At 45.5% G+C, this 24,137-nt stretch overlaps 1 protein-coding gene across 5 annotated transcripts in view; it reads left to right on the forward strand.

Annotated features, from left to right (window-relative positions):
• VEPH1 (ventricular zone expressed PH domain containing 1) overlaps positions 1–24,137 on the forward strand; it is a 176,138-nt gene that overhangs the window by 112,225 nt on the left and 39,776 nt on the right. For all 5 annotated transcript variants that reach the window (XM_032962312.2, XM_032962309.2, XM_032962313.2 and 2 more), the window contains 2 exons: positions 2,830–3,309; positions 12,818–13,035. In XM_032962312.2, coding sequence (XP_032818203.2) covers positions 2,830–3,309; positions 12,818–13,035 — 698 coding nt within the window. The remainder of the gene's footprint in view (positions 1–2,829; positions 3,310–12,817; positions 13,036–24,137) is intronic.

Raw genomic sequence — 24,137 nt, forward strand, 5'->3', positions numbered from 1 at the left:
GCGTAATTAGAGGTGGTCTAGGAGAAAACAAAAAAGACAAAAAAAGAATGGAGTGCTTGTTTTAATTAGGCCCTCCTGCATTTCCTCCCCGCGGCCCTAACAGTCACCAACATTTTTATGATCGGAATAAATCACAGCCTTTAAGCAATGCTTTCATGTGCGCGCGCGATATTTTCTGCATTGAGCATCTATTCATAAACACGAGCGATCGTTCCTTCACATCAAACAACCGTGTCGCCTGCGCAGATATAAAGTGAGGAACTATCAGTTGCTGTATTTCCAGACGTGATTTAGTGGCCAATGTTTCTCTTTGACAACTGCACTGAGTCACACACAATTTTCTATTACATGTTATTCTAGTTAGTCACCATGTTTTATGGAGCACTAGCGATTTTCATTTGATCGTAACGTATTATTTCCAGAGTAAGTGCAGCAGGCAATAGAATACGCTTGTGACTCATTCTAGATAACGCGGCTACGAGAATTGGTTCCATGTATCCCAGTAATGTGTAACAACTACAAGTGACATTAAAATATGCGCAGATTAATACCCAATGGCAATACGTGTGTGTGCGTGTGTCTCTCTCTCTTGAGAACCGAGAGAAAAAAATTAGTGTACATTTTTTTTATATGGCTGAAATAAAACAATTATGGGGTGGAACGAGTGGGACAGCGGTTCACGCACCAGGCCATGAACTGGGGAAATCCAAATTTGATTGCCAGCCATGGCTCAATATCAGTCGTGATTGTTATTGTGACGGCGCTTTGAGTGGCAGATTTGTGCCCAAAAAAAACATTTACTTGACATCTGAACCACTCCCGAGCGCTCCCACCCCCCTTCCCTTCGACAGCTTGTAACGACCATCGTGGTGAAGTATGGTCAAACAAGCCCCCCCCCCCCCGTCACTGACGCAATGTGCTATGGTATTCGTTCAGCAGTAGATTGTACATGATATACATATACTGATATCAAATTGTCCCATTTCCTGCCGTTTGTCAATCAATTCTGTGGCGGCCATAAGGGGTGTGGGTGGGGGGGGGGGGCGGTGTTTATGTTATATTTTTTAGTTGTATTAATATTTAACAAGTAATTAATTACTTGTACAGCAGAATAGTGTAATGGGATGAGAGCAGTCGATGAGAAGGGTTGGTAGCACATGCCGGACAATGACGACGCGTGAAATAAACGATGACGAAAGTGACAATGAGTGGGCTCATGATGGGCGAGTGTGACGAAACGGGCAGTGAAGTTGGGAAGAGGATTGGTGGAGTTAGCGATGGGGAAGGGAGGGTGAAGGGGAGATTGAGTGAGTGAGTTTTAGGGGACGAGCGAAAAGTGGACAGTGAGGCCGTTTGTTCGACGTCTAGGGGCAAGCCTGTTCCAGTGTGAGGGTGCCATAAACGAGAGAGGAGGGGATCGTGATTGGGCACAGGGAGGAGGTGGGACACAGAGACAGCTGGGATTGTGAGCGGAGAGGGCGAGAAGGAGCGTGGATTGAAGCGAGGCAAGCGAGAGGATAATTTGGGGGCAAGACCGTGGAGAGATTTATAAACTCGGGTGAGGAATTAGAAAAGGCAACAATAGTAGACCTGTAGCCAGCGAGGCTGGATTAGGAGAGTTTGATGTCTGGGAGTGGTTTAAATACATAGGAGGGAATTCTTCTTCTTTCTTATGGCATTGTGAAAAGCAACAGTTTTTTTTTAATTTTCTCTATGATCGTCATGAATGAACGCAAAGGTTCCTTATCCAGTCCAATGAGGTGGTTGACGCAGTGTGGGTTTCAGCGATACCGCCAGGATGTGCATGGATGGAGCGTTCATCGGTGATGTGGTCGATCTTCCATTTATGGAACGTTGTACGCGCATCTGCCGTGTCGTGTTCGAGCGCGGTTCAGCGTGGTCCATAGTCGTCGTGGCAGAGAGAATCCTGGTACTTCCACCACCGGATCGCCAATGATGTTTTTGTTTGCCACCTCCATAGCCGCCCATGATTCAGACCACCGAATGACGGCGTCTTTATTTCCGGCTGCTGGAGCAGAGGCGTGTATCCAGAACGGTTTCCTGGATTTTAGCCTTGGGCGTGGGGGTTCCTTTAGATCTTGATGGAGCGGCAGAGTCAAGTTTTTCATTGTCCCGTTGTACTCCCGTGTCGTCGCATCATCGCGTCGGATGTTGGCCGGAGCGATATTCGCCAGCACTGGAAGCCACGGCCGCGGAGTAGACTCTAGGGAACCGCCGATGATACGAAGCGCGTTGTTAATTTCGGCATCGACAAGATTCGTGCGGGGGCTTGCGCCCCACACACCGGGGCACGGCACTCCGCAGTGGAGTGAACAAGGGGCCTGCGTCGATATCTTCAACGTGCTGGCATCGCTTCCCACAGGTCGTTCCTGCAAGTTTCTGAATAACATTCGCTCGTGCTTTCGTTTAGCCTTTAGCTTGTTTGAGATGGTGACGGTAGTTAAGCGTCCGATCCAGGATAACTCATAGATACCGAGGGTGTTCATCATGCCTTAGCTTCCCTCCGAGTATGAGGGAGTTGCAGTAATCTAGTCGTGTGAGGAATAGGGAGTGAATTATTCAGCCGTAATTGTGCAAATTTTGTGTGAAGTTTAGCCATACTTCACCACTTTCACTGACCCGCCACTGACCAGCGTGGTGAGGTATGGTCAAACAACCCCCAAGACCTGCACGGCGTGGGGAGGCCCTCGTCCAGCAAACAGCGTATCGACAAACTCGTGCCGCAGCACACCGCACGCGTGATCACGTGCACCCCATCGATCGCCCGTCTTGTGACGCGCTGCACCGCCGCCCCTGTTTCGCGCGCAGGTGCTCTCGGAATGCGTCCCTCAGCTGCTCCCTCTCGTGAGGATGGCCGAGCACAGCGACATCGCCTTCACTCTGCTGGGAGAGCTGGCCGAGAGGGGGCCCGCCCTGCTCGTCAGATCACTCGCCATCGCCGGGGCAGCTGCGTCGCCAGCAGCCTCCGCAGCAGCACCAGCGGAAGCACCAGCAGCAGCAGCAGGAGCAGCAGGAGCAGCAGCAGCAGCAGCAGCAGCAGCAGGAGCAGCAGCCGAGAGGGGACCGGCACTCCCGGAGAATCCCTCGGCTGACCCGCCTCGAGGTGCTTCGGGGGACACCAGCAGGGCCGCCGGAGGCTCCGGCGGTTGCGAGGGAGCCGAGGGAGCGGACGTGGAGGGACGGGGCCTCGACAGGGCCCTGCGCGAGGTGCTGCAGGCATCCGCGTGGTTTCCCGCGCGCACGGGGCAGGCGGCCAGGGTCCTTGGGGTCATCGGGCGAACGCGCCAGGTATGGATTTTCTCACGAATTTTTCTTTTTTTACTTCAATATTTTTGGGGTATTCCCCCCCCCCCCCCGCAAATGTTGTCCCGATTGTCATGAGACAATAATTCGGATCACTCCCGGAGCAGCGCAACCCTTCCTTCGTGTTAAAGAACGGCACGTAAAAGTGGATTTCGCAGGGCTACCTCTGAAATTATATATTTTTTCATTGGCACAGCAGAGCGAAAGCACTTTCCCACCCACCCCGCATATGAGAGTAATGTTCATCACACGATGTGCGTTAGCAGACGTGTGTGAGCGTATGCATGCATGCGTGGCCTTATGCACATTTTGTGTATTAGGGAAGGTGTGGTTCATGTGCTACGCAATAATCCTCACAATCCAGATCCAATTATAACAATTAGTATCTGAACCCAAATGGGCATCCATTGCATCAACTCAGCAAAAAACAAGTACCCGCTACAGATAACGGTGGCCATGATTGGTCCTAGCCACAACAGAGCCTCTTTCTCCATGTCTTTTGTAAAATAGATGCTCGCGGACATCACTCGGCCCGAAAATCCATAAAGCTGAATGTGCACATGAATACATACATACATGCACGGCTGTTCATGCGTCCGTTTTTTCATTAGGAGCGTGCGGTATGCATTTGAATGATATTGGCTCACACAATGAAGTGAAACTAAACTAAGCAAAATTTGTACTAAACTATTTTTAATTTAACAGGTAAGGCCCACTGGGCTATGTAGCTATTTTTCAGAAGCGACCTGGCCACAAATGAGAGCTCAACGAAGTAGCTAATCGTGTGAACATTGCTTGCAGCCAAATACTCATGTTTCTAAATGTGGAAGGAAAAACCGAGGACCCAGAGAATCAGACCCACGACCTCCTGTATACAAGGCGAGGTAGTTGACATCTCGCAACCGTGATGTTAACATAATGAATGCCAGGAGCACCTCGGGTGCTCTCACCATCCAAGGAAGGAAGCACGTGACATTCCATTCGTTATCGTTCCTCTCGCCGGCGTGCTTTAGTGGAAACACCTACAGTATGGTGGCTACGTACGGCGCGAAAGAAGTTCAACATCCATACATACGTATCCATTGTGCACAATACTCTATCGCACATGTGGCTGTTCGTGCATGTGTAAGTAATACGCATGTACAATTCACAGGAGCCTCTGTCCCTTGGGAAGCAGGAACTAGAGCACAGGTCCTGCAACAAAGAATGCCCTTGAAAGTAGGTTCGGTCAGAGCCAGAACTGAGTGAAGTATTCCACACATCTCAGTGGGCGAAACACGGCCAGTGCATTGCAGGGGCGTCGTGGTAATGTACCGCGTGGGTGATAATAATTGCCGACGAACGCTGACGTGACCCAGGGCTGCCCGCGCTGTCAGGGTGCACGGCGCGAGCGGACTCGGGACAAATACGGCACGTTTTCAATCAATTTTTTTGGAAACACGATAAGTACTTTTTATTTCCCCCCCCCCTCCCCCCACCGCGAGCGTGACTCAGGCACGGGGCAGCCTACGCGCGGCGCTCGGTGTATATCGTTGTAATCTCTCGCGCGCGCGGGCTTGCTGACTCCACCACCGCCGCTGTGTGGGCGCGCGAGTGAACGGATTCGCTTGCACGCGTTGGGATGCGGGGAGGCTTCGCGGGCAGTTCACCGGGCAAAAATGCGAGTGACCCCCAATTCCGTTGCTGGCCTTCTGGCACGAAGTCGATGGCGTAGCTGTCGGGTGTGTCGGCAACGGCGGCGGGGGGACCCACGGGCCAGATGGGGGCTCGCCTGCGGGTCTACGGAGAAGGGGGCACAAAGTTCACCGCGGAATTCCCTCGTTTATTCACGGACTTGCTGGCCGCGATTTCGGCTATCCGCGAATCGCATCTGGAACTCTACGCGAATGCATCGAGAGAGAGAGAAAGTGATGGGATGAAGTGATCAAATAAAGTGATCAGATAAATTGATGAGAGAGAAAGCCTATTTATGTATTTATTTAATGTTATTCATTAAAAAGATATGTTTTTGTAGGCCAATATCATTATCCGTGAAATTTGCTATTCACGAGCATCTCTGGAATGTAACCGTCATGAATAACGAGGGAATACTGGACTATTATTTTTATTTTACCAGGTAAGGCCCACTTACCTATCTAGGCCATAAATGATAGGTCAGCAAAGTGGCTTATCATGCGGATATATATAGCAGTCAGATACTCTAAAATGCATGTTTCTAAATGTGGAGGGAAAACCCGAAGGGCCCGGAAAAAAAATCCACACAACCACGGGGAGAACGTGCCAACTCCAAATGTACAGGTGTCAGGATCGAACCCACGACCTCCTGCATACATCTTGCCACCGTGGCACCCAGCAGGATTGGACAAGAGGGGGCCCCAATTTCATTCCGTGCACCAGCGCCCATGTCAACCATCCTACACCACTGGCACAGAAGTACCGTACAATAATGGATTTTGCTACAATGCCCTCTGCTACCCACCACTTAGCCTCTGACAACTGTTTTCGTGCATGATGGTCACCCCCTTTCGAGATCTCATGAGATGTGGTACATTCCGGGTGACATGGTCAAAGGCTGTATTAACATATGTGTGGGTGAATTCTCGTGTTTGTATATACATGTCAAGCATATTAGCCTGTCGTACCCATTTCTACGAAGCCTCATTAGACCAAATATTGACTCCTGAATTCCTTTCACCCGTGGTGTTGTTTTAAACTCCAGTTGTTCCACAAATCTGGCATTGTACCGAGTCGCAAAAGCGTTGGACAATGTCAAGTCCAAGGGCTGTGAGGAGGGTTTTTCAGCTCGAGTTCACCGAAAACAATGGCACTGAATGCCTGACTCAGAGTCTGGGAGAATAAGGCTTGGTCCTTGGAGAGAGGTGCACAGTTCAAAGATGACTGGTTCACGAAGAAAATGATCTCCATCGCTGCCTCAGCTGGGTGGTGGTGGTGGGGGGGGGAGTGAGGGAAGTGGAGAGGGCTACGTGGCCCCAGTGTTGGTTACTGCCACGGTTTGAACTGTGGACCCCTATTGGATCATATGTGCCCCCTTTTGGGGTGGCACCTGCGACGGTATGGATGCAATTCAATATCCGTCGCAGTATTCGTCGCCTCTGTGGCCGCGTGGGCGAGAGCTGGCCTTCAAACAAAAGCAACCTGACATCTGTGAAAAATTATGGCATGACTGTGAAATAGAGCTTTACAGCTCATCGGATTCCTCGAGTGTAAATACATTTTCTTATTCTGAAACGGAAAAAAATAACACTCGTGGCTATTGAATTTGGGTACGTGGTGGACGATGCTAAGAATGCTGTGGCAGAAAAGGGTAAGTGGCTCGGCATACGTAGAGTGCGATAGGAAAGTGTGGCGGATGCAGTCTGGTTGAGGGGGAGGAGGGTCGGTTACCGAAGGCGGGTGTCACAGCGTCGACCCGAGATCGGCGACCAAAGGGAAGGCCCAAAGCCAGACGATGGTGTCACGTGAGATCAGACCCTGGAGGTTGGCCTGTCGACTTTGTTACCTGTGAGGGATTTATATGAAGAAACAATTCAAATATGAAGTGTGTTGGCATCCACAGCATTGGCCACGGTGGCCCTTTGACTTTATTGAATCGTTCAGATGAATTATTATCTCTTAGAAGTTCTGGTTGTGTTTGCGGGTGATTTTATGCCGAGAAAAAATTCCTGGTGTGAATTAAGTAAAATTAAAGACACATTTTATAAGCGTAGGATGGACGGTACTTAGTTGGTGTTCAAAGACCCAAACATTCAACACAATTATTCAGAATTCCTACATTGATAAGGTACGTAAATACACAAGTTTTAAATAAAAGCATTGGGTGCAGATATCCCATTGAGGAAAGCCAAATGTTTATGTTTTCAGGGCCAAGGTTAGGTCAAAAGTTTCAGGATATGTAGGTTTATTTTGACCAGATCAGGACCTCCTGAAAGAATTATTATTGAAAATAGTTTTACAATTTTATGAGCACTCGGACATAGCAAATAAATAGTAGTTCAACAAGTATAAAGATTTTTACTCCTTAAGAACAATTACATTATATCATAAACAGAAAATATAATCAATTGAAACTCAGTCATTGTTATTTATGAATCTCAGATGAATACATAAACAGATTTCCATGTATCCAGTAAACATTAGATGATTTCTTTATCAATAATACAAAAAAAACATTGCAATTGTTTGCATTCGTAAATCATGGCTCAACAAATCAACAACTTTCACGTATCAAAACCAAACAAAAGCTCTCTTAATCAAACAAAAAAAAACCCTTCATATTAAAACGAATTAGTTAACATCCCGGTTTCTCTGGAGTTCAGGAACGTCTTCATGGAGGCTTCCATCTTTGTCTCCGTCGGCTCGGAGACCTTGGCTTCAATTACGGGAGTGAGTGAATCCATGTGGCGTGCCGTCGTTTGCAAGTAATTGGCAGCAGCACGTATTTACAGGGCGCACAAATGTGTCTCTGTAGTCGACGGCCTCAACGCCAGATGTAACCAATGTCACGTGGGTTGTACGTCACCGCAGTGTGACTTTGCTACGGAGAACACCCGAATGCAAGGCAGGCGGTAGCCCCTGTTGGGTAACGTCTGGCATCGATTAGGGAGCTGTCAATTGCTGTGTTGTTATTCACAATTTTTTTGTATTTATTGCAGGAGCATGATTAAATGTGTTCATTGCAATGATAGAGCACCAATACGGAATCTACCAGAAGCGACGTGGAATGTTCTAGAGCAAATAGAATGAAGTCTTTGCCACAGAATATTGTTCAATATTTCTTCAAGGATATTTTACCATTTTGTTTTTCAGTTGTCACAGATTTTGTTTATAATGTCTTGGGAATTTTCAGGGGAAGCTCATGACGAATTTGGATTTTCCCAAATTTTACTCACATTTAGGAATCACATTAGGCCATTACATTTGTTTTGTTAAAATGTCTACAAGTTTGCAATTTTTTATGGGTTTAGTTACAATCATGAGTCATTTTTTGATTTCATGAGGAAAGTCTCACTACCGTGTAAAGATTTATTTAAGAGGGTCCTAATTTACAATCAGAATTAGAATATTTATTTATATTGGAGGAATCCGATGAGCTATAAAGCTCCTTTTCACAGATGTCCAGCACCAATGTTTGTCAAATTCCTGTTTACTAACAACTCATTTTGATTCGTGATAGATAACACATTATCATAAATATAGTAAGCACATGTATGTATGTACGTTAAACTTATTTGGCGCCGTACGCAGCCAACCTTGCTAATCGGAGGTAAGGGGGAAAGAACAACAAACTGAACATGAATAGCAGGTCACACGAGTGAATAATGGTCATTGATCCTCAAATATGGGCTCATGAACCCGCTTGCTGCTGCACTGTTTTCTGGCCAACTCTCAGCACAGCAGATATGGGAGACTTCAAAGAAATGTAATGTGATCCACTGCTTGATAACAGCCGATCATAATTAGTAAATAATCATCATAACTACAAAAACAATAACCGCCGTTCACCACTGAGTGGCGGTGATGTCACCACGGTACTTGTGCCAGGCTAGGTGCACTTTGAGGCGACGTGAAGTGTCGAAGGCTCGCTGGCAGGAGGTTGTGGAACAGACCCAGGTGCCGTGGGTTGGCTGACTGAGATGACTGGCAGATGCACCAACTGTGCTCCCCACTATGCCAGCTTACTTCTGAACACTCACATTGTCATTTATATACAAATGAATAACATTATAGCTTTAATAAAACACGAATACAGTATGGCCTAATCTATTTAAAACCTTTTTAATAACAATAATTAGCAATGCATTTCCCCAATTTAACAAACTACCCCAAAAAACTATTTTCATGGGCTAATACAAACCCTAAAATTAAACACATTTAAAAATAACACTTAACACCTTTTTTCAATACATTCCAACAATAATGACGAATTTCCGGTGTGCTCGAGGGAACGTTACTATGCATAGCAGGCTTATACGCAATGCACTTGTTAACATCCCAATGAAAAGTAAACGCTGAAAGAATGCAATAGACCCACTGAATATTTTATTTTAATTCTCTTTCTCCACAAATATTGTTTTTTACATTAATTGCTTGCTCATACAAACGAGGCTGAAACAAAAATAAGCCTCCGACGTTACTGGGGGGCCCTGCCACCGATGCGATAATACCCGTTTAGTTTATAATCGCAAAAATAAACGCGGCGAAATTGCGGCAATTTGTTTAATATGATTAATTTTAGTTTTACAATACATGGTTAAGAAGCATAATAACCCTGGTGAAGACATCGCAAAAAAATAGTTGAGAATGACGTTGTTAAAGCCAGCGAGAGATTATTTTATTTTATTCACCTTGGAATATGTTTTGAGTTCTACGAGGCATTTACACTTTGTCCCATGTGCTGTGCAATGGACCTTGAATACCCCGTGACTTCACAGACATAGTCCATTGTGCACCAGTACGGTGGGCCAAACCCAACACTTTATACAAAGTTAGCATTCAGAAACAATAATAGGTTTCTTCTGTAAATGCTTTACATAATTTTTCTCCTCTTGGGAAAACTGCCACTTGGCATTAACGGGGAGATGGATGACGATGGACCATAGCACCGTTGAGTATTCTCCGAAGAATCTTAAATAAAATTACATTTAGTTCTGATAAGATTCCAGAGTGTATTTATTCACTATACATAGCTCTGTAAATAGCAGTCTGCTAGCATTTACAGAGGCCTGCATTTGGGGACGTGGGAGGGGGGACATAACGGCCATCTGGTATACATGGAAATTTCCACTTTCTTCTGGAAATTCTCCTTCGTGTTTGTAAAGTCACCTTTTCACGTCAATCCATCATGGGGCCCCCGGTGGCTAAGCAGTCCGTACGGCTCACACTTGTTACACCCCCGGGTCACAGGTTTGAGCTCTCGACTTAGCCGAGAGCGAAGAGAAGATATGGATCAAGCCTTCGTATGGCTTATATTTACCATCCGAGACTGGAATTGGTCTCCGACATCTGAATAGCAGGATACTCCTGACAAAAAAAAAACTCAGTGAAGCCTTCCTGCGTACCCACAGCGCACTCCTTTTCGAATGTCTGCCACCACCCGATCCTCTTCGACTTTGAAAGCCAAGCAGGTGTGAGCCTGCACGGCGAGTGGCTTGCACGGCTTGCCACCGTGTGTAAAACAGGTCGCTTCAGGGCTGCGGTGCTATCAGGGGCAGCGCAGCAGAACATTCGTTCCTGTGTCTGTGCATCCCTTTTTTTTCTACCGGCCTGGTTAAGTTTGGTCAAATGATCCCCACGACTCGACAACGTGGGGGGGGGGGGCAGAGACCCACATCCATGAGCATCGACATTTGATTTAAAACTGGAATAGCCCTCGCTCAGCTATGCGGCTCTTATCTTTTCGAACACGTGGCCAGCAGTGGATGGGCAAAAGCAGCTGTACTCGTACATGCGTTGTTCACAGTACATTATTATCTTTCCTTATGAAAAAAGAAATTCTCCATCGTCGCACATCGCATTGAGATGATGCAGCAGGTTTAAGTCACTTGCATCGAGGGAGTGTTGTCCATTACTTCAAATTAGTAACTGGGTTAAATAGTGTATACGTATAATGATAAATAAGTGGCATGACCTGGGTCTTTATACCCACTACCCAAGAAATCCCTTGGAAATTGCAAATGTAAACGTTTCGTTTGCTGTGCCTTCACTATGGAGTGTCAGCGTAAGAGATTGCGAATGGTGGCCCAGAAGCATGACTTGTGTGAAAGTAGGTACATTGTCTTGATTTGAAGCTTTCGTGACTGCAGGAATCCATACTCTTTGGTTCTTTCGGTAAAGTCGCGTAGGTAGAAAAAAAATAATTATTATAATTTTTTTTTTATTTTATTATAATATTTTTTTGTTTTATTTTATTTCATTTTTGTACCTACGTGACTTTCCCGAAAGAACCAAAGAGTATAGGTTGAGTATCTTCTATCATTATGAAATCAGGTCAAAATGCCGTATCGTATTGGATAATTGCATAGGTAAAGGTAACGCATCAAAAGTTGAAGGTGCAGGACGGCAATGTTTTGCGTCAGCGACTGTTGGCAGAAGAGCCTACACTAGAGGGAGCTCTAGAGAGCCCCTCTAGAGTGCCTTTGGCCTACTCTCCCATACCGGCCAGACGTCTTGGAAGTGGTCGGAATACCCAGGGGCGCAACTATCTATTTCACCGGGGATATGCAGGATACGGCTGTGGGCCCCCATCCTTTCCTCCTACTCACTTTACTGAAAGAGTTACGGATGTTTTTTTTAACCCGTGTACAATAATACGCAGGCTATAACTATATATAATTGTCATATTCTTTAAAATCAAATTTCTTAACATTTTGTTACTCATATTCTTGGTTCTTTCGGTGAAGTCACGTAGAAGGGAAACAATAAAATAATAAAAATATAAAAAATAAAATTCTCACGACGTTTCGACTGCAACACAAGCAATCATCATCAGGTGTGAAAACCACATCAAGAAAATTTGAAAAAAGTTTTGCTGTTTTGTCTGATGATGTTCCAGTGCACGCCCATTCGGGCGTGCACTGGAACAAGCTGCAAGTATATGTTTGAGTACGTGTCTGTGGTTGACTGAGGACAGAGTGATAATAACGTTCAGAATCAGCTGAGGATATTCTCATGACATCCCAGCAGCTGAAAGGTGGATGAGTCTGGAAAGGTGTCGCTGTGAAATTGTACGTGAGCGCTGTGTTGAATTCTAGTGTGATTTTAAAATTTCAGATCGTTCTGGGACCAGCGATGTTTGTGTTTCATCGAATGTGACTGGACTGACAGCTGTTGAGAATACAAATTGGAGATGGTGTACTTTACAAATAATCCGAGCTTTTGGGATGTGTTTCTTCTCAATTTGAATCCTTGTCAGTACAAAGCTTTACCCATAACCCCCCACTGATATAAAAACATACAATCTATATCATTGTATATTTATTTATGATGTCCACATTAACGCTGACGTAGAGCACGTGTATTACAGTAGAATTTTAACTCGCTACAACATCAGCATGAGGCCTCAGGGTCACCAACAGCAGAAACATCAAGCGACCGACACGATAGATCAAGCGATGTAGTGTCAATTATTCAGAGAATTCATGTCCAAAGTCAAGAGAAGGCAAGGTTACCACTAGCAGTGCACACGGCAAACCCACGCCCTGGTGTGCGTGAGTCTACCAAATCCTCTGCTCTTGGTGAGATTGCCCTCTCTCATTTTAGGAAAATTAAAACATGAAGGAAACTAAAAGATGATTTTTTTCATTTAAAAATAAATCTGTATATTTCAGCGGTCCGACAAAAAAAAAAAACCTCGGCTCCCCGCATAGAAAATGTTTACTCGCAGTGGCAGCCACAAAGCTCGCTGGCAGCGTTAATGTGGACCAATTAAACCTTGCTTTTTTTAAAAATTTCTTGTTCCTGCTGCGCCACGCAGGACAGGGCGCGCCAGTGCCTGAACCACATGGTGTCCCTGCTGTCCAGCACGGAGCACACGTCACACCACGCCCTCCTGCTGGAGATCAAGAGCATCACCGACAAGTTCGGCCTCCTGCGCATCCACGGCCGCGAGGTCTACCGCATGAGCAACGGCTACGCGGCCATCGCCTCGTTGCTCGCCGGCCAACTCGAGAGGGCCGCCCTCGAGGCAGACAGGTGGGCTGGGCTTCACGCGCCGGGATCACGGAGAGGGAGGTTCTCCTCCAACGCTCGTGCGATGGCGGTGACCACGATTGTCGACGACGATTGTCCTTTACACCACCCCCCCCTCCGCCCCGCCCCGCACATCCGATCAGTATGGTTGGCTACGTACGGTGCGAAAGTAAGTTCAACGTGCATGCATGCGTTCTTCCTCGTCCCGAGCACCTTTGGATGCACGATTGCCCAATATCATCACCATCTGTCACAGTTTTGAGCTGCCACAATCCAAATCATGCCCGTGCATTAATTGATTTCACCGCTGTGGCTTTGGGTTTATTGCACCTCTGGGACGCATTCTTCCCTTTCCCTCGGCTTTAATTGCGTGACCAACTTTGTCCATCAGCCTCAATCCCTTCTCGTAATGTGTTCTGCCCAAGGCCACTCACTTTCCTAACAAGTCAAAAAAGATTTTCCAGATTGGCCATTTGTTTGCTGATGCTTGCGTCTCAATGTAATTCCAAGCGTGATTGTTCCTTCAGGGTCAATATAATGAGTGCAGTACAACTTTGGTTGGAATTTTTTTTTCGTCTCACCGTTGCTTTCGGGTGGACAAGTAGATTTTTTGAGGAAAAAAAATGTCTAGAATGTTTAAATCATATCACAAAATAAAAAAATCACCTTACAAACAGAGTGCAAACAAAACCTACGAATTTGCAAAAATGAATGCTGCACTTCAGATGAAATGCCTTCAACAACGAACGGGCTTTGGTTATTAATATCCGAGGCAATTTGTTATATGCCTGGAATGACTAAGACATTCTTGCAGGCTTGTAAACGTATGCTTTACAATCCATATCGGATACACTTGAAATGTTGCAGGATTTGTTTAATGGAACATTCATGAGGGCTTTTGTTCGTGTGATGGGATTAGGGTTTTTTCCCCGAAATGCTAAAAACTTTTTTTTTCTTTTTCAGCATCATTAGTTTAATCTCCCTCTGGAGAGAGTGACAAATTGCTTTCGTTATTATTATTATACCCTGTACAGTGCATATGTGCATGTATGTAAAAGTCTATACAAGCAAAGGCGATAAGCCCTGGATTAACCTCGTGATGGACTAGAAACTAAGAGAGAGAACACGCTTTGAAGGGGTCACTGAAAGGGAGACAGAGGGATGAAATCGATTCGCAAGATCGAGGGAGATTGGATTACAGCTGAGTTTGTCCTTCATCCAGCAGTGGATTACAAATTGACCGTGTACATACGCAGTTAGCCTAGTTCTTATTGGTGTTTTACTCGAGGCTTCTGGCTGAATGTATTCTCACCGACTTGCAAATTAAGGTAATTGATTTATTGAAATAATAATAAACACTGGTAATGGTAAGTGTTTGATCTCATGTTATAGAAATATAAATAATGGGGAGGTTATTGAGACAGGCATTGGAGAGACACCCAGAGGTCGGCGACCGATTTGGAAATCAGATGTCGACTCTTCAGCTGGACACGTTAAAGCGGCGCTGACAAATCGGTGGTGGCATCGTCAAAAGCGCTGGCCGCGACGACCTTCTTCACCTTGTGTACGGAAGAAGAACAAAAAGTCGCGTTACACTTCTCAAAATTGTGGCGAGTGTGCGAGTCAATTTAAAGCTCGTGTGCAGAGTGCTCGGTGGGTGAAGACATTGCTAGGATTGCGAGAGATGGCAGCAGCTTTGGGGAGGCCTTCATCCAGCAGTGGACCAATCATGGCTCATCGTCGTGATGAAAACATACGCGGGAGATACTATACACGTGATTTCCCTGTTTCAGTCTGCTTGATGCCCATTGAGGATAATAATAGGCCGCATTAACTGAGCGATCTGACATGCGAATCGGATGAAGTCATGCCGCATTAGCAATGTGTGATGGGCGTTGCGGTACACACTTGCAGGTTCATTCCAATAATCCATCTATGCACACGTTCCAAGCAGATGGCTCCCACGTGGCTTCTGAGTTATAATTGCTTTATGCAGGGGGGTGGGGGGGGCAGGTTGCAAGTCCCAGCTTGCAGGTGCACTGGTCTTCCAGGGAACTTGAATATTATCCCATTGCGCGCGCGCGTGTGTGTGGTCAATGGGCTAATTGTCGCCACACTGTCGTGGTTTACAGCGGATGCCTCAAGACGTTTGTCGATGCTGTGATCCATTTGTTCCGCATTCATCTTCGGGCTTCAAGTGTCTGTCAGAGGTCTTGGACCATGATGGCAGTACGGCAAGCGGTTTAGCAATCCCGTCGGTGTAGAGCTCCAAATACTATCCACTCGCATGCACGGGGATTCTCTGTGCTAGCCTAGTTTCCTGACGAAATCGGAGAGTCTTGCATTGGGCTGTTTGGCAAGTTCCAGTCATGAGTGTTTCCCGTAAAGATGTACACATTTTGTCTACCCTGTAGGAGTGGCAGACTGAATCAACGGCTCCACTGGGCATTTAAACTTACACAATCTCCTGATTGCCTATAATCGTCGTGTCACTCGGCCAGATCAGAGAAAAAAGCATTCATAAGCAGAACTGCTTTTGTTGTCTCCATGATATACATGTTGAATTGGCTGGGCCTTGTAGCTCACATGCCCACCTCCATATGCCTGAGCAGCTTCTATTTGGCTGGCTAGAGGGGGCTCCACGGCCTGATGGATTACCAGACCAAATATTATTTAGCAGCATTTGTTTAAGCAAGCGAACTCTGGGCAGGTTTTGAATTTCTGAGTCTCATCAGCTAGAGGGAGGCTTGAAATCTAGTCAGAATGGTCGCGCTATGTCGCCATACAATGTTCCACAGCAATTATAGGATTTAAAGTTAGCAGGACATTGAATAACCACACACCCTCTGCTCACGTGGAGGAACTGGAGGAGTTTGGAATGCTGTGTTTGCCCAGAGCCTTTGACTATACTCGTAATACCACATTTAATGCGTGTGCTACTTTGATAAGGATAACATTTGATCTTCAAGGAGTCAATTTTGATAATAAACAGATTTCTTTTGGTAAACAATGTCAAATGTTTGACTTGACTGCCACTTTTTTACGTATTTATTTTCTTAAATATTGTTTGTTTACGTTGTCGTATGTGGACCTTTGACTTGGCAAGATAAAGAGATTTTGGGTGAAGGCCGTTGGAGATGTTGCAAGCATAAAACGTCACGTAGCACTTAAACGCTGTTATCAATTTCTCTAGTTTACATTTAATTTCATTTGGATCATATTATTTTTCTAAGCATCTCATTCCACGCGCCGCTAAGCTTCTCCAGCAGCCGCCCCGCCCCATCTTCTCCCGGCACGTGGAACGAAACGTCGGACGTCGTGCCGAACAACACGCGGTAGCAACCTGAAAACAACACCGGAGGTGAGCCGGTACGAATTCACGTCCAGGTTGGCAGTGAGTGGGCTTCTCCATCACGGCGTCACGTGTATGCACGTGACGTCGTTTCGCCGTGACGTCGGGTAAGAGTGATGTTTTCCCTTCCACATCCCCCCCCCCCCCCCCCCCCGCAAAGCTGAAGGAGGTCCTTCCCACTCGCTTCCTGCATGAATCATGTGTTTATTTACAATGTGTGCCAAGACGCGGTCTTGGCTTTCATGCTCCAGGGAGCTCATGCTTGAAGCTGCTCCCTCCCCACTACCCCCAGAGAGGCCAAACAGGGTGAATCACCCCCGCTGCAAGCCAAGGCCTTCCTGAGATTTCATGTTTTGGGAAAAAAAAACCCCAGGACGGATGAGTCTTATTTAGGAAATGCGATGAGGAATAGGTGACCGTTTTGAGTTTTTAGCTGCTATACATTTACATGTGTTAAGCCACTTAATTGAGCTATCATTCGTGGCCAGGTCGCTTCTGAAAAAGAGCTATATAGCTCAGTGGGCCTTACCTGGTAAAGAACAAAAATAGTTTAGTTTTTTGAAATGATTTAGGGATGCTGAGAAATGGCGCGATGGTTCGCGAACTGGACTTGCAATCTAGAGGTGGTTCGTTTGATCTTCCAGCACGGCAGTTTAAATAATGGCCAAGTTCTCAAATCTCCCACACCTCTTGTCTGCCCAGCGGTGCAGTTGGGTTCATCGCAGTTAGTCGATCGGCAGGTCACGTGCAGTGAGGTAAAGTTGTTGGTACTCCCACCTCTTCTGAGTCACCCGGCCAGTGTGGAAGAGTAGGCCTAAATAGCCCGCAGAGGGGGCCCTCTGCGGCCCTCCCTCTCGTCGAGGCACGAGCGTTCACCTTCTCACCGATGAGTGAATTAATTGGAGGCCTTTCATTATACGGTGCACGTACCCAATGCTGTCCGCTTGCAGCGAGTTTTAATGATTTGCCCTGTTGTGCGCACGGGATCACTGCTGCACTGCCGACGCACGCTCACTCCCGCGTCTCTTTTGTGCGCTTTTTTGTGTGCCGTCTAAACACGGCTGGATTTGTGGCACTCACCCGCTTTGTGTTGCCTGCATGCTAAATAACCTGCCAACGCCGCGGTGGGGGTGGGGGGGGGGCTATAAAAATGTAAATCACGTTGTTGTATACTGACGAACAATATATTCACGGCACAAATAGAGATGCTTGATGGTATCGAGGTGGAAATCCAGGTTGCGTTCCCAGACTCCTCTAGACATCGTGGGTTAGGGATGATTAACTTTCAAACCACGATGTCTCATCAAGTGAGAGGTTCTATAACGAGAAAACATATCCTATGTGCACATTCACCTCGAGTACATTGCGTATACAATTCCCGTAATTTTGATTTCACATTCAGCGTAATGAATTGCGTGGTCACATTTGTGTGATGAATATGGCCGTGCCGAACAAAAGCCAATTTTGGGCACAAGACAGGATTCAGAGTGTGGCTCCTCACGCCTATTTTACTAAATTTCCATGGCCATGGGCGATGCTGTTGTGGGGTACTGGTTAGGGACACTAGCCTTGCAATCTCATGGTTGCCGGTTCGATCGCCGACTCACTTTAGAGTTGCCATTGAGTGCGGAATGAGATGGCTGCCCCAGGTTCCTGCATTAATGAAGGTTCCAGGACCTTTGTTGAGCCGTGTTTTAGGACAACCATTATCAATGTCCTCCCCGTGGTCACGCGGATTGTTTCTTCCGGGTCCTCCGGTTTTTCCCTCCACATTCAAAATCAAGATCACGCGTTTAAGAGTATTTGGCTGCTATATATTTCCACGTGTGGCCAGGTCGCTTCTGACAAAGAGCTGTATAGCTCAGTGGGCCTTACCTGGTAAAATACAAATTATAGCCACTTATACCATTTTGGTGGTCTAAAAATACCAATATGTAGACATTTTATATAGATTTGTTTGTAAAATGTAATTGATGAGCGAAAAATCTTAATTCCCGGTGCAGCGTTCAATACTGCACACGTCTTGTTGAAGTCAGTGCAAGTTTAGGCTGCCTTGTGCACTTGCAACGTGTCCTCGTATGCGGCTCATGTTTAATTACCTGTGCCCCACTGAAAAAATAACCCCAGTCACGCCACGCATGCTGTTCACCGTTGAGTGAGCGAGCCGTTCAGAGCTTGCTTTTAAAACCTTCCTGGGAGCGGAGCTAAAGTTTGCCTCGAGATGTCGACACGCCCTCGGCACGCCGCCCGTCTGAAGCGGCAATGATGACAACCAAGTCAATTGTAATGGCCCTGGCCACAACGCATGCCCCCTCCCCCACTCCCCCCTCATTGTGGATGTTAGCGGGTGGCTCAGCAGGTTTATTAACGCCTCTTGTCCGAGTATTGTCATCCTAGGTACGAATATTGGGTGAGACTGGTATGGATTTGTGAAACTCATTTACAGGCATCCACCCGTGATTATGAACAGGTTCTCAAATGTCGTGTGAGTTGACGGTTTCAGCACAGTCGCCCAATGACTGCACAAACAAACAAAAAAAGTCAAATTAAATGTGGTTCCGGACTCATTTGTTTCCGCACTCGTGCGGGAAAGTGTTGCGAGATCAGAGGTCACTTGAAGGAATCTCAATACTAGTCCTGTGAAGTCTGCTCCTGGGGGCCGTTGTCTAACATGAAGGACCATGCTTGCTCTGGGAGAGATACGAATGGATTCTTCGTCTCGTGGTCTGACACTGATCATGAAACAAATGTTGTCATTAGAATGAGATCACTCAGATGGCACTCATGTAGTGCATCCATCTCGCAATCATCAACAGTAAACTCACCTAATTATCCCCCTGAAGGTCGTCAAAATTGCACAACTTTGTAGACAGACAATGGTGGTCATCTTATGGATAAGACTGGCGCCCACAAAGTAGAAAGGGCCATGTGGAATTTTCACCGCTCGCTCAGGGCCACGACCTGTACGTACGTGCGTTGAACTTCTTTCGCGTAGCGGCATGAGCACCGCACCACCGGGAGATGAGCAGCGCCCCACCCTTGTCGCTCGTTGTCACTGTAGGTTCACTCACCAGGGAATCCACGCCGTGAGCTCCTAAGTGCACGTCAGAGACCCCCTGAAGTCACTGGAAGCGAGTGGGCGCATTGTGTGCCTGCGGCATGGTCCAAGTTGGCTGAATTCGGAAAAAAATTCCTCGTAAATTATTCAATTTCGTATTGCACACGGCTCCAGCGTCTCTGACTGAGAAGATATTGCAGACTTATTGATGTTAATAATGATTGGGACACTTTGATTGACATCTCCCTGGAAAACAGCACAATTTCATCCTCTTCAATTCATGTCCCATCGCTTGCTGTTAAACCACCCACGCAGAAAGTTCCACGTGTTAGGATGGCACTTTCAAGGCTATGGCCAGAAGATTAAACCCGAACTCGATTTTTACTGGAAACGTTTTCAATTATTTTCCCTTGGCCACGCGTGGTCTCCTAATTCCAATAAAATGAATGCAGGTCGAAGTCCTAAAACGTTAATTGTAGCTCCCCACTCACACGGGCAATGGGGCGGCACTTATCACCACTGGTGGGCCCTGACCACAATAATTCTATTGAAGTCTGAGACTATTCCCAGCGAGACTTCGTTCTGGACCTCGCGACAGAAAGCAGAGGTGCGTTGAACTCGTCTCTGGGCACGAAAACCCATTTGCTTGTGCGAATCCAGTCACCCATGCGAATATATACGAGGCTCCTTGGCAATCCACATTCTCCCCCCCCCCCCCTCCATATGACTTTCATCGGCCCTGAGTGGAGGTTTATGTGTTGCACCGTGAGATGGAAAACAAGTGTTCGCAGAAGTGCAGTGGTGCGCGTGTTCTTTCTTTCTCTGGGTGTGCGGTGTTGGATTACTTATCTACAATTTATGAAGGAAGTCATTTGGCAGGATGTTGATAGGTGAAATAATGTGAGCGATCACATTTCTCCTTTCTAGGAAACCGTAGTGCGTTATTCAATGTAAGTGTTTTCAGAACTGGTAATAATGACATTAAGTCATTCTTCAAGTAGAACTGGAATGCGCACTGAAATATATTTATAATATTTTTTTCAGACGGCCTTTCCACAATAAATGCGAACGGCTATTGTCATTAATATAACCGTTAACTTTTTTAAATTTCGTATCTGTTATCCTAACCAAGAATTACAATTCATGTCAGCGTGAACACGTGCTTAAGATCGGTCAAGACATGTTAATGACATAATCCAGTTTCAGGGAATGTAAAGCACTTAATAAGATTCTAGTTTTCAGCGGTAAATAAAGAAATTAAATACATCTTAGCTGACCAGCATGGTTAAGTTGACAGTTATTCTTTAACTGGTACTGATCATGGAGACAAAAAATATATTCATAAAATAAAAGTTCACAATTTCCGACACGTATAGGTCTTGACAACACATTTATTCGTGGATAAGGGAATTGCCATTTATACCCTCTCCTCGTCTTTTACCCTACCTGCCTGCCTGTCTATTACTATGTTTTCGATGGGGCTTTTCTCAAATTGTGCAGGGAATAAGGAAAGTAATTCCTTAATCAAAGATCATTATGTAGCTCATTACAGAAAACTGTTTATTCAGATGTATGCATGGCGGTTACATGGAAGTGAGTGGTAATGACTCATTTATGACAAGGTTAATAGATAATAATAATAATGCCATTTATTTGCCAAAAGTACTTCACTGAGCCTCAAGCCTCTTTTTCAGAGGGGCATTGGACTGAAATGTTTGCTAATTTATATTTGAGTGGTTATCAAAATACAATACTTCGGCATACCTATATATATTTCCAAAAATGTATGAGAAGCAAACACAAGATGCATCTGGCCCTCCCCTTCACCAACATGAGGAAGTATGGTCAGACAATCCCCGTGACTCACGTGGCATTGAGAGACTTTCATCCAGCAGTGGATGAACGAATGCCCAACAACATGGTTGTACCTAAAGTGTGTTTGTAAAACAAACGGGAACGGAAAGAAAACAACCCCGAACGGGTTGTGTTAACTCAAGCGTGCGCTGCTATATGCAAAGATTGACAATGCAATTCTTGAGACACAAAAAACACACAAAGACTCCATTAATAACGGCGGGAAGCTTTTCACAAAATCGTCCGAGAGCTATTGCACACCCTGCAGAGTCATCGCCAAGTCCGCCTTTGCAATGTTACGCTAAATGTCTCGGCGGAGACTCGTCTGCCCATGCCCACGCATGCGTGCCTGCCTGCATATCCCTGACCGATTATACCACAGGAACAATCATCAGGTCGCACGCAGCCTAGTTAGTTAATTAGCCGAGGCATTGCCAGGATGTGTCCGCGATGGGAAATGTTCTCACGGAAAATTCTTACGCAAATCCGTGAGCTCAACTGGTCCAATGGGCACGCAATGGTCAATATTTAAATAATTTGTGATTTTATTTATATTGTTGGTTCTTTCGGTAAAGCCACGTAGAAGGGAAATAATAAAATAATAAAAATAAAACATAATAAAATAAAATTCTCACGACGTTTCGACTGCTGAACAGAGCTGTCTTTCCGACAGCTCTGTTCTTCACCTGAGGACGGCTGCTTGCGTTGTGGCCGAAACGTCGTGAGAATTTTTTGTATTTTTTATTATTTCCCTTCTATGTGACTTTACCGAAAGAACCAAGAATATGAATCCCTGCAGTCACGAAAGCTTTCAATCGAAATGTGATTTTATTAATGCACGTAAAAAACTAAATCTTCATTAACATGGTAAAATGTAAAGGTTAAGGCACAGCCCCGAAATTGCTTGCTCACATCACTACTGCTGGAATGACCTCCACAAGAGGACATTCTGGAGAGTCCCTTGTAAAGGGTAACTCTTCCACACTGGTGATATGTCTTGGAGAGGTTTCATTTGGTATACTGTAGTATACATAATGTAATGATTAAGTTTAGGATTCAAATTATTGAGAGTGGCTTAACTATTTAAAGCTGTACTGGCTTTTGACGAATTGCTTTTGCCGAAACAGACGTCGGGGGTTTTTACTGCTCACTCCAAACGAAGATATGGAATTTCTCAACTATGTTTTTAAAAATCATTGTTAAATGTATGTATTTTGAACTTCTTTTGCACCGTACATAGCCAACCGTGCTAATTGGAGGTGCGGGGGGTAGGATCACAAATGCAATTTCAAACAATCCAACGACTAAGTCCACCAACAAAGACATGATCCACACAAAATAAAATTAACCAAATCGTAATCCAATCCAAACAAAATATGATTTTTTTTATACATCATGATTCCATGCGCACGAGGTATGTAAGTCCATCATTATGCTCACGATACATTTATAGACCAGCATGTGTGACAATTAATTATTTTCGGTGAATGTAAGTTACGTGCAAATGTTTTCTCTTGCTTTACATTTAAGCCGATGGAGGAAATAAGGCCGTATGATTGAGGCACAAAAACAAGAAACGGTGTTCATGTGACAGAACAAAGGATATATTCTTGGATCAAACCTTGGCCCTTGAATTGGGACAATGCATTGAAAACACTGGTGTAGAGAGTGTGAGATTGTACATTGTACAATTTATGTTTTGATTGTTTAACTCCTGCGTACAGGACATCATATCAAGCGTGCCCAATTATATTTTGAAGACACGTATTCAAGACACCATCACTGGCACGGCTAAATTGGATTCTCTGCCCCAGGGTTGATTTTCTTTGGACTTCTTCAGTTGCTTTGACGCAATTTTGTTTTCGCGTTAGAACAAAAGCTATCCTATAGATGCCCTCCAGCCACCGTGTATGTGGCCGGGAATAAGGTCGTCCGTCGTACGGGCGAATTGGTACTCTTGCTGGGTGTTTATACATTACCGCTGGCTCCAATTTTGGTCTCTTTTGTTCCACGCATTTATCGAATTTTAAGTGACATGTTGGGTTAATGCATAATGACAGGGCTCTGGACCAGACAGTGCTTAACAATCCGCGTATGAGCTCCGTGTGGGAACGCATTCACGGCATTTCGTGGCAGGTGAAGAAAGATTCGGGGTAGAGGGGCTGTGGTGCAGGGTTGGTGTGTTTTTCTTTCTCAAGAATGTCTCTATTCACATTTTCGAAGTGATGGTACACGTCAACCACATGCCTGTGGTTCGATGTTACAGGTCTGTGTGGCGCAGGGTTTTAACGCAAACGATTAAATCGTGGCCCTTGCCATAGGCACGTGGATTGTTGTTGTTTTTGTTTGATATTGCTTTATGGGGAATCAATACCGGTGACCACCACCAAATGTTTGTTTGAGGAGGGAGATGTCTTGAATTTCCTTAACGTTGACTTGACGTTGAATTGACTATGAAAGTGTATGTATATTCATATTCTTTGGGTCTTTCGGTGAAGCCACGTAGATAGAAAAAATGTAATAAAATAATAAAAATAATACAAATATGACGACGTTTCGATCGCAACACAAGCAATCGTCATTTGTTCCTACCTCAGCGGCTCTCACCTGATGACGATTGCGTGTGTTGCGATCGGAACGTCGTGATATTGTTATTATTTTATTCGATTTTCTATCTACGTGGCTTTACCGAAAGACCTAAAGAATATGAATTCCTGCAGTCACGAAAGCTTTAAGTCAAGATTTAAGTGTATGTATGTTGAACTTCTTTTGCACCGTACGTAGCCAACCGTGCTCGTCGCGGGGCAAGGACAACAAACTAAACAGGAAAAGCACTGCATT

Source organism: Petromyzon marinus, chromosome 28 (assembly GCF_048934315.1).
Source record: "Petromyzon marinus isolate PM22_M1 ecotype Great Lakes invasive population chromosome 28, UKy_Petmar_22M1.pri1.0, whole genome shotgun sequence".
Taxonomy (NCBI): domain Eukaryota; kingdom Metazoa; phylum Chordata; class Hyperoartia; order Petromyzontiformes; family Petromyzontidae; genus Petromyzon; species Petromyzon marinus.